This window comes from Galeopterus variegatus, unplaced genomic scaffold, assembly GCF_000696425.1.
Source record: "Galeopterus variegatus unplaced genomic scaffold, G_variegatus-3.0.2 Scaffold45, whole genome shotgun sequence".
Classification (NCBI taxonomy): domain Eukaryota; kingdom Metazoa; phylum Chordata; class Mammalia; order Dermoptera; family Cynocephalidae; genus Galeopterus; species Galeopterus variegatus.
The window spans coordinates 202231-213120 of record NW_007726156.1 but is presented as its reverse complement, the minus strand read 5'-3'; the positions used below and the strand labels follow the sequence as shown (position 1 = coordinate 213120).

The 10890-nt window shown below is 45.0% G+C and overlaps 1 protein-coding gene across 1 annotated transcript in view; it reads right to left on the bottom strand.

The window, feature by feature from the left end:
• CHI3L2 (chitinase 3-like 2) overlaps positions 1-10547 on the bottom strand; it is a 13459-nt gene extending 2912 nt beyond the window's left edge. The window contains exons 1-8 of the mRNA XM_008571875.1: positions 10495-10547; positions 8726-8755; positions 7982-8183; positions 7607-7663; positions 4427-4577; positions 3767-3891; positions 3371-3500; positions 1961-2143 (exon numbers count right to left, since the gene is read on the bottom strand). Coding sequence (XP_008570097.1) covers positions 1961-2143; positions 3371-3500; positions 3767-3891; positions 4427-4577; positions 7607-7663; positions 7982-8183; positions 8726-8755; positions 10495-10534 — 918 coding nt within the window. The 5' untranslated portion in view covers positions 10535-10547. The remainder of the gene's footprint in view (positions 1-1960; positions 2144-3370; positions 3501-3766; positions 3892-4426; positions 4578-7606; positions 7664-7981; positions 8184-8725; positions 8756-10494) is intronic.
• Between the last annotated feature and the right edge of the window lie 343 nt (positions 10548-10890).

Genomic DNA, 10890 nt, shown 5'->3' with positions numbered 1-10890 from the left:
TATATATATATATATATATATATATATATATATATATATATAAATCTTCAGTGAAAAAAAAATGCATTCCACCATCATATAGAAAATTCATTTTGGATTGCTTACTCTTTTTGGATGATCAACACTCTCTTTTATCTCAAAGAAGGCAGAAGACGAAAGTTGAATATTTAAGCAAAATCAGCTTATGAAAGTTTATTACCTAGGTGACAAAGTGAGCAATCAACCTAAACTTTCCATGAGATGGAGGAGTTTTTAATATGGGTCCTTATTAAAAACCTACCAGCAATTCTGAGCAGTGACCTCTCTTGTCCCTTATATTAAGAGCGGTGTTCTGCTGGCTGGTTAGCTCACTCAGTTGGAGCATGGTGCTGATAACACTAAGGCCAAAGGTTCAGATCCATACCGTCCAGTTGCCAAAGAGTGCTGTTGCTATCAACCTACAACTACCCAAGAATGGGTCAGCTTCTATTCCCTCTCCAGTATGTCAGGGACCCTGAGATTCAATGAGGACTCTTGTGATAATCCTTGCCCCTTTCCCCTTGCCAACTGAACTGATGGTGCATCAGTCATCCCCTGTGTGAGGTGAGGGGGAAATTGAACATTACACTGACCGGGTACCTCAGTGGGTGCCAAGTCACTCAGCAAGGGCTTACAGCATGCCCACACCCCTGATGAGAGGTCAGGCTAGGACTCCCAGTTGAGACCAGGATTTAGGATGACATTCTTTCTTCTACCTGATCAAACTCCAGTCCATCCTTCACGGCCCAGCACAAATCTCTCCTCTTCTACGAATGTGAAGTATTGCGATAACCGTAATACTGGGCCTTGCCCAGTCACGCATCTCTGATCTCGTGACCCTCCACACCACTGACTGGCTACTTAATCACATCTTGTTTTATAATACCTCTGTCATGTTATTAAATATTATAGTTATCTTGTCTTTAAACTCTCGTTTAACTAGTTATATTTGTATTCTACATACTTTCCACCTTGATGGTAAGCCCTTTGAGGCAAGGATGGAGAATTATTTATTTCTAGCTCCCACAGTGCCCAGTATTTGGGATATAGGAGTGTCTCAAGAGGTTCTATTGGCTGAATTATTGTTAGATTTCTAGTTTTCCATATGACTTTTTAAAAAAAATTTCCCCAGATTGAGGGGCAGTGAGAAATGGTGGTCTAATCAGCTGAACAACTCAGCTGTTATCTACCTTATGACCTACCTGACTTCTGGGCAGAATCTGACATGTTTGACCACTCCCTCCTTCTTGAAACACACATTTTTCTAAGCCCTTTGGTACAGAATCCTATGGGTTCTCCTTCCCCTCTTGTTGCTCCTTGTCAGTTTCCTTAATGGGCTCCTCTTGCTCTGCACACCCCTCAGATGCAGGAGGTCCTTGGGTTTTGTCTTGGACCCTATTCATTTTTCACTGTAGGCTTTGGCTTCGAATACCCTCTTCATGCTGATGACTTTTGAATCCGCATCACAGACTGAACTCCTGAGATCCAAACCCATAAGCTCAACCACTCAGTTGTGGTCTGTATGTCTCACAGGCTCCTCAAACTCAGAATGTTCAAAACGGATCTGATGATCAGGCCCAAGTCCCACTCCACTCCCTCTCCTGTCTTCCCTGTCTTGATTAATGGCATTGCCACCCACTTAGTTACCCAAGTCAGGAAACTCGGACAGTCTCCCTTACTCAACCTCCCATACCCTCCTCTACCCACCCCATTCCAGGCTAGCTCCACCCGCTCTTCAGAGTTCAGCTTGTCTCATTTCCTCCAGGGAGCATCGCTGACCCCTCCCCAAGTCAGAGTTAGGAGCTGCTCTTATGTGTTCCGATAGCACTCTGTACTTCTCCCTCACAACGCCCAGGATGTGTTACTTCATCATTGTCGATTGAAGCTGGAACCCCCATCCAGATGTGGAAGGCAGCTGAGGACACAGGGAGGCTCCAGGTACCTCGTAATAGGCCAGGAAGCCTGGAGACGCGGTGATGGGGCCAGCAGCTCCGGGACCAGAAGCAGGGGCCCCCACGGCAGTTTCTGCAGAGGCCAGTGTGAAGGAGCGTCCGTACATGGGGATACCCATGACCACCTTCTCTGCAGGCATTCCCTTACGTATCCAGTACCCCACAGCATATTCCTAGAAAGAGAAGATCGACTGAGGCCCGGGTGTAGGTAAAGAAGTGTGTCAGGCCTCTCTTAGCTTCCATTCCATCCCAAACTTCACAGAGGCGACTACTTGATTTCTTTTCTACATCCAAGTGTGGACAGTCCCACCAGGACCAGAGTGCTTGTTCCACTGCACTTAGCGCCCTTCAGTAGCAAGAGACGCAGTCAGTGCTGTTAAGAAAATTGGACAGTGAGTCACAAATAAAACCAGGCAAGGACCTAGAAAACATGAAATCGAGGTTATCATCCTCTTGCTTTCCCCTTTGAGTCAGTTGCCTATGGAATTTGCCTACACTAATTGTGCTTAGGACAAAGGTGGTCGTCAGATTCCTCGTCTACAAGGACTGTCAATGACCTTGGACCCAAGGGGACAGATTGGGAGTAAGAGGATAGCTTTGGCCTTCCTGCCCTCCAGAATGAAATAAGGGGTTGGAGAAGATGCAGATATGTCTCGATATCCTCAAAGACAGACGACAGAGAGGAGGAAGTGAAGGAGGCTGCTGTGACTCGGCCATGTGGAGTCCTAGAAGACCCCAAGCTAGAAATCAGAAGAGCTAGCTTTGGACTGACCAGTTTTGTAACTTTAAATGCAAAGGCCTGCAAGCAGGCCACCCAGACAACTTTTTTCCTCCCAAATTTTTAGGAATACACATCCATATATATGTACCAGAACAACAACAATAAAAAAATTTTTTCTTGGATTTTCCATTTCCTGCCACTTTTCAGGACCTTCCCATCAGCATGACCTCAAGCAGTCATGGACTCAGCGGGGCTTGTGTTTTGTCATCTGTGAAGTGGGAGTAATGCTGCCCGCCCAGCCGGCCCAACAGGGTTGTTTTAAAGATCAAATTAAATAGGGAACATAGACGACACAGGAGGGTACAAGCTCTGTACACCTGTATAGGTGCTGGGAAATGTATCAAAGATGGAGAATCCAGAGCAGACTGGGATGGGTGACAGCCTAGACCAGAGGCAGAGCTCAGGGCCCTTCAACTACCAGGTCTTCCAACATTTTCCAGGTGGCATTTTATTGGTGTCTGGTCAAACGTTTCCTCTATACCGACTAGCTTCCCAGGTTACCTGAATCTCTCTTGGGGGGCTCCTCCTCAGTTCAGGGCAGAAGCAACATGAGACATGCTGGACTCTCCTCAGCACCCCCACAGCCAGCACCCCTCTGCGTTTCGTCTGTGTCACTCACCACGTTGTAGTAGGAGCTCGTCCCTCTGTCAAGCTGCCCCTTTCTCAGAGGGCTGTTGTGGCCAGTGACCAGGGGCTTTTCCCAAGACCCGTGGAAGTCAAAGGACAGGAGGTTGATAAAATCCAGTTCTCTAAAGTGCCAGAGCAAAGAAAGAAATCCTGTGATGAACAGCAGTAAAAACAATTGTACGTAATTGTCTTGGGTTTTGAAGGCTGTTAGAAGGGTTGAAATTCACTGTAAAGAAGTTGTTCCTGGCTGAATTATGCAGGCTTGAACAGTGACCTTCCCTCTGTCCCTCTCCTCATCCCTCAGACATGCTGACATGTCCGACAGGCTGACGTATGCATGGACCAGGCTGGAGGCAGAGGGACAGAGGAGACACCCCGAAGTACTCACTCTGCCAGTCTCTTGATCTGATAGCTGTTATCGATCATCTGTCTCCCTGCGGACACGCCTGCTGTCAAGAGAAGACTTTCTTGGGTAGATTTTACTAAGTTCTTCTGAAAGGCTTCTGCTAACTCCTATGAAAATCAAGGAAACACGGTGTTGGATTCTCCCTCCAAGAATACAGTGCTAAGCTTCTTGCCTGGGATCTATGAAGTTTCTAGAACCATATCGATTGGCCCTTCCCTCCCATCTGCCATGGGGATGTCTCGTGCCTGGATCTGCACAGAAACTCTCCACATTAGGCAGGATGACCCCAGTCTCACTGTACCCAGGAAAGAACTATCTGGGTTTCCTCCTGATAGATTATCTGATCTACCTGGTAGATCTTCTATGAAGCTACCTCAGTACCCAGGGAATTCTGTGGCCCACACTCGTACATGGCTGTTGCTTTGTTTTGGTGGTGTTAATTGTGTAAGGAGGCTCCGTTGTTTGATGTTGTCCCTGTCTTAAACTAGTAACAACGTTTTAGGCTTATCCCCCATCAGTGGGGGCTTCTCAAAGGCAGGGGCTGTGTCTTTTGACCAGACCCAGTCCCTTCCTTTTTCTCTCCCACGTGGCCCTGGATTCTGCACATTGAAGGCACTGAGTGCACCATTGCGTCTGGCTTACATGAATCAGCATAGCGAAATGAGTGTTGTCCTTCTGATCTGGGTAGATCCAGCTTACATCCAGTCCATCAAAGTTATGGGTCTTCAGAAACAGGATTACGGAGTTAATGAATTCCAAGCGTGATGAAGAAGAATCAACCATGGGGTGGAAACTGAGAGAGGTAATAAAAGTGTTTGCTGAAAAGAACATACAATGCCCACAGTGCAACAAGTTTCTCATAGAAATCCTGAAATAGTCTTCACTCCCCGGTATTCACCTACTATTTGTCTACCCCAACCCTTGCTCCTTATGGGACAGATGAGGGGAAAAAGGATTGTGAGGCCAGAAAATCAATCAGGTCAGGAAAAGGAACATTGGGGTCTCTGCAGACCTTCCTGCAGGGTAATGGAGCTGCCTTTGACAAAGACTCTCCTTGACCAAAGTTTAGTCTGGCTCCTCTGAGTCCCCTTCTCAACTAGGCCTCAACCTTGGGCTTCTGTGTCTATCTATGCAAGGTCCACTTTTAGCAAGAATCCTGCTAAGTCAGTTTAGTGAGAATCCTCTACTCTTGGTATCTGATCACCCTCAAAATCTTATTGAATTCCTTACCGCCCCTCACCATGCCCCAAGTGATATCTGATCGCCCTGGCCTGCCTTTAGCAATAATCCTGTTGATTCAGATTAGCAAGAATCCCCCTTGCCCTAATATTTCCTCTTAGTAGTTTTCCATCCACTGATTCCCCCAACTTGCTCTTTAGCTGTAAATCCCCACTTGCTTTTGTTTTATTCAGAATTGAACCCAGTACTGTACTGAGGTCTCTTTTCCCTTATTGCAATAGTTCCTAAATAAAAATCTGCTTTTGCAGCTTTAAATAGTGTCCAGCTTTGTGTCCAGTGTAGTTGGCTTAGGAAATCCTAAGGGGTAGGAGATCTGGGCTCAAGTCCCAGGTCAGTGTCCTTTCTGGTGGCCACTTTGTCATTAATCAGCTCTTTTGGTTCTGGTCTGGCCATCTTTAAATTGTGATTGAGGATGCTAATCCTGCTTTATGTGCCTCAACGTGATAACATTTAGGAAAACTCCATAAAAACAGAAACTTCATGTTCCTCAAATAAGCAACCCAGTCAAAAATAGGCAACTCAGATCTCCTCACCCTCAGGACTTCTGATGAAAAGCAGGGGGACTCAGAAAGCAGCAGCTCTTCGGGGCTTTCATTTAAACTAGAATTCTTCAGCCATGAAGTTGATTCTCAGCTGTTCAAACTGAGGGCACCACTAGCATTTAAAATCCAAAACTGTAGATGGGATATTGGTATTTTCCTGTAGACATATGCTTTGAGTGGGGTCACTTCCCACCTTTCACGACACCTCCCAACCCAAGGCACATTGAGAGTTTTGAATTAATGTTGTTTCGGTCAATATTAAATTGGTATTTTGGTTCCTGCATGTACAAGGATACTTCAAAAGTTTCAGGGGAAGGTTCATATTATCTTTCAATTCCATTTTTCCACAAACTTTTTGAAGTATCCTTGTATCTCAGCTGCACAGTGGAGGATTTAGCAAGAAACTGGCCCACTATCAAAAACCATGGTAGAAATCAGTTTCTAGTTTTTCTCTTGCGTTTCAAAGTGCTTACAATGATTAGACAGCCGTTGCACCCGAGCCTCTGGGCAGATACCTCCAATTTTAAGAAAGATGCCCATTCAATAGAAATGTACAAATTTGCTCCTTAGAAGCAAGTCTCTGCATTACACATATTTAAGTATTCTGCACAGCCCCTGGCACAAAGCCTGATATTCACCTCATAATAATAACAATAATAATACAACAATGGTTATTACAACCATTGAGCCCTTACTGCATTCTGGCATTATGCTAAACAGTTTGCCTGCATTACCTGCCCTCACTACACCGTCCTGAGGTATATTCTGTTATTATTCTCATTGTATAGCTTTTAAAAAACAAACAGACAAAAATAAAACAAAATGAAGCAGCTGAGGCTTAAAGACTTTAAAGAACTTGCCTGAAAGCACACAGCTTGCATACCACTTGCGTATGTCTAAAGGGAAATCCACACCAAATGTGTCTATCTCCAAAGCCCTACTTAAAACCACTAAAGTGGTACACAGTTGGGACTCAATAAACTATTTATTGAATGAATAAATTCATGCATGCATGCAAGAATGAATGAATGAAGACATTTTTAATTTAATCTGATCTTAAGTAAGTATTTGAAAGGAGAGAGAATTTGAGAATTAGAAGAATAGTTCTCATGGAAACCCATTCATAGTTGAAGGGTATTCATGGTGGGGTTAACTCATAACTAAATGAGGTAGGCTGATCTTCCTTCTCTCTGTATGCAGAAACCTACAAAGGTCTTCTAACATCTACTTCTCTCTGCCTACTCCAGCTGTAACTGAGTACTGATGAGCTGCACAAGTAAGGTGTAGTTTCAGACTTCCGTGAAAACTGAAAGACTCTTCTGGCTGGACTTCTAAAAATGTTAGCACTTTAAAAAATTAAAGCAGAAGAAATTCAAAATTAGAATACCCGTAGTTAAAGACTGAAAAAATGTATCATCTTATGTATTTGTATTTATTTAGCTCTTGATGTAAATGAGACATCATTTTCATGTGAATAGAAAACATAACTTATAATGTATGCTTTGTGTTAACAGTTACTTTGTTTTCAAGCAAGGCAGACCTGATTTTCTCCTCTACACCTCTGCTTGTTCTTAGGCCATCCGGCTACACAGCCCTGACCCAGAAAATTGCAGTCCGCTGACTGCTGCGGGCCAAGGCCAGGCTTTTAAGTGGAAATAACCCATTCAAACTACCCCATGGTGTAAAGTTAAATCCTTAATTGATTAAAAAAAAATTCACTTCCTTACTAAAATCATCTCCCCATATTCCATAAGGTGAAATTATTTCCATTCATGTAAATAATTAAGAGTCTACTGAATATTGCTCATGGTCCAGCTTCTCTCAGGCCTTAACTGTCTGCGCTTGTGTTAAGATACCGCAGAGTTCCTTCTAAGACACCAGAAAACCTAGTGCTGTGCCTCTTGTGACAAAACTCAGATCAGTTTTGCCACCTGGGCAAGGGAAGACCCCCTCGATGCCTAGTTTATCTCATGAAGAGGAAAAGTAGTGACGATTAGAAATCAAATGGTACAATGAATGAAAAATAAAGACGTGGTCTTACCCTTTGGAACCAAACAGGTACCCTCCAATGGACAGGAGAATTTTCAGTTTTGGATTCCTGGAGTAGAAAAACAAGCTGATTATTTCTTTTCTGGCTGCCAGGGAAATCTTTGCTTAAAAGGTAGAGTTCCTGATATGAAGAATATGGACAAACAGGGCCTGGCTGCCTAGCAACTAAGTTCAGTGAAGGGATGAGGCACTGGGGAGAAGAACAATTAGGATCAGAATTACACCTAAAGAAATACATATGAATGAATGAATGAATGAATGAATGAATGAATGAATGAATGAATGAGATAGTAGATCTTCAGCCTAGATCGGGACTAACTTCCTCCCCCAGGACCCACGCAGAATGCTCCCACCGCCATCCACTGACTTGGTTTTGAGATTGTTGATGGTCTGGTAAAGCATCATGTCATTCTTGTCCTTGATGACGACCCTGTTGTTACTGATGCTGGCAAACGAGTAGATGAGATGAGAGCATAGGAAGGGGTCAATATTCTCAGGGGTGAATTTTCCTGGTTCATGCCGTTCCTGTGACCAGTTGGTGAAGTAGCAAACCAGTTTGTAGGCACATCCTGAGGTAGAGTGAAGAGAGGCGATGCGACCCTAGTACTGTGGCCTTAGGGTCCAGACCGCCATGGTTTCTCCCCACGATCACCACTGCAGCCATTGCTCATTCAGCCATAGCCTCTGAGGCTCACTCAGCCTGGGCCCTTAGTGCTGGCTCTGGAATACCCAGACCCCAGCTGAGAAATACATCGAGAGACAGAGATAGCATCAGTGTGTAAATCACCCCCAGAGCACTGAGATGCAATGTGTGTGGACAAATGGATGAAACAGAGATGATACGTAAGTTGTGTATGTGTATGTACACACACACACACACACACACACACATTGAAATTAGGTATACAAGGGAGACAGAGAGAGAGAGACTCAAAGAGATAGAACCAGAACCATGGATGCACAAAGAGATATACACAACAAAGTCTCAGTCTTAAATATGTTAATGGCAAAACCTGAGAGTAATCAAAAGAAAAAGCATGTAGTAGAGATAGAAACTGAACGTTAGTAATGTAAGGACCCAACCCAGGAGACCCAGGCAGTGAGTACTTACCTCCCTGGAGAAGCAGCAAGACCACTAAACCTGTAATAGACGGGCGGTAAGAGAAATCTGTTGAGCCAAGCCTGGTTCATCTGTCCCAGATGACGGCAGTGAGTATGTGGATGTGCCAACATGCAACATAAAGCAACACTTCCTCTGGGCTCTCCAGCCACAGCTGATGGGTTCTCTTTACAGGGCCTTGAAGTCCTTAGCCCTTGAGTGCATTGGGGTCCTTATATCCCTAGGCAGAAATATTTTCCAAACTGGGAATTCATTTGCTCATTCATGTATCCAACAGAGTTTTATTGCATCACCTGCTCTGTGCCAAGCATTGCCCAGGATACCAGGGAAACTGAAGTAGAATTAATGCCTTTCCTGTACTCAGGGAGCTCAGAGTCTGGACTAGAGTTGAATACAGGTAGGATGATCATATAGTTTATTGACCAACAGGACCCTTTGGAGAATAAAAAGAAGGATTACTGTATCCTATGATGAAAGCATGGACCAGAACTGTCCTGGGCAATTTGAGATGAATGATCACCCTGTGTATCAGCAAGTGACTCTTAAAACAAGGCCAGGTGAATTGAGAGGCATGAGCTGCCTCTGGTGGTACTCTGCCTACATGCTTAAGGTCATGCCCTGCCTCTCCTCCATAGGACACCTCCCCTGGGGGGACTGGTGAGAACATTCTGTCCTTAATTAATCCTCCTAAAGGAAAGGAAAGAGCAGGACCCTGGGTCCTAGAAACCTCACCCAATGGGGAAGACCCCTCAAACTGTGGTCCCCAGCCTGGGGACATTGTTCAGACTTAGCCTCACTAGTATGCTTGAGGGTCTGAAAATGGAGAAAAATGCAGTTAAAAAGGAGAAAAAAACTTTGGACAACACAGCTGCTGGAGCTGGTGGCTCCCCTGCAGAGCTCAGGGCTGGGAAACAGGGTTTCTCTTTTACAGATCTGCATTCTTTTTAGGCAAGGACAGGGTAGGCAAGAAGCTGGCTCTCCATGCACTCACTAAGTGGTCAGAAAATTTCTGATCGCCACATCTACTGTCAGGTCAGCCTCCAGGCCCTTTTCCAAAGTGCTGCCTCCCTACCGTCTACCCTCCTGAGGGCCCAGGGCTAAGAACTTCAACAGGGAACTAAAAAGGCTCTTGCCAAGTGGGCCACTCACGGCTTAAGAGTATAAGTCAAAGTGCAAGAGGAATGAACAGATCCAGTGACAAGGCTTCTTTCCTCTATCAGACATATCCCTTCTCCTTTTAAATGTCCATTATTCACCCATCGCTTTATTTATTTAGTCTCACCCCTGCCCTCATCCAAATTCCCAGCTACCATGAAAGCCAGAGTTTTGGATCAAAACTTTAGAGCTGAAAGAGGGAATTTAGAAAACATTTAATCCAACAAACCATTCTGCAGATGAGAAATGTAGAGCTCTCCAACAGTTCTAAAATATGCCCAAAGCACAGCCCACAAAAGGTGTGACTCCCAATAGAATGCCCCATCCACTGAGAGACTAAGAAATCCTGGCCTATTTCCTGTCTTCAGCTCCAGTTCTACTGTGGATGAGAGGCACCTCTGTGCAAACTGAGAACATCCTGACAGTCCAAAGGACCCTGGCCATTACTGCTTTCTTGTCCATTTAGGAAAGATCAGATTAGTTTGATATTCTTTGATACTGAGGTGAACAGAGAGACAGAAGTCCCAGGAAGGAGCAAGATCGCTTCTTCCGCAGGGCTTCCCTTCTCACCAACTTTCCTGCTGAATTATCAGCCCCATGCTCACCTGCCCAGAGACACTTCTGGTCCATGGTGGTTGCTCCCATATCCCTGGCCAGCTTCCCCTGAGATGCACACGCTCTAGGTCTTTTATGCCCTGAGGTTTTGACAGCGTGTCCTACGGGAAGGAATCAAGAAGAAGTCCAGGAGAGTCCAGGGACTTCCCCTGGAAAATCTGCGTTGTGAAACTTCCTGGCAATGAAGCCCAGACTTGAGAAATGTCAATTCTTGCCTGTCATAAAAGAGCTGCTGTGGAGACAGCTTCTGAGAAACTCTTTTCATCTGGTACCACCCCAAAGAAGCCTAGGCCTTAAGAAGGGAGGGAGGTGACACTTTGGCCTTGCCTCCCCACATCACCCTCTAGCCCCCGAATCTCCCTTCCCCATCATCCACGATCTGTCTC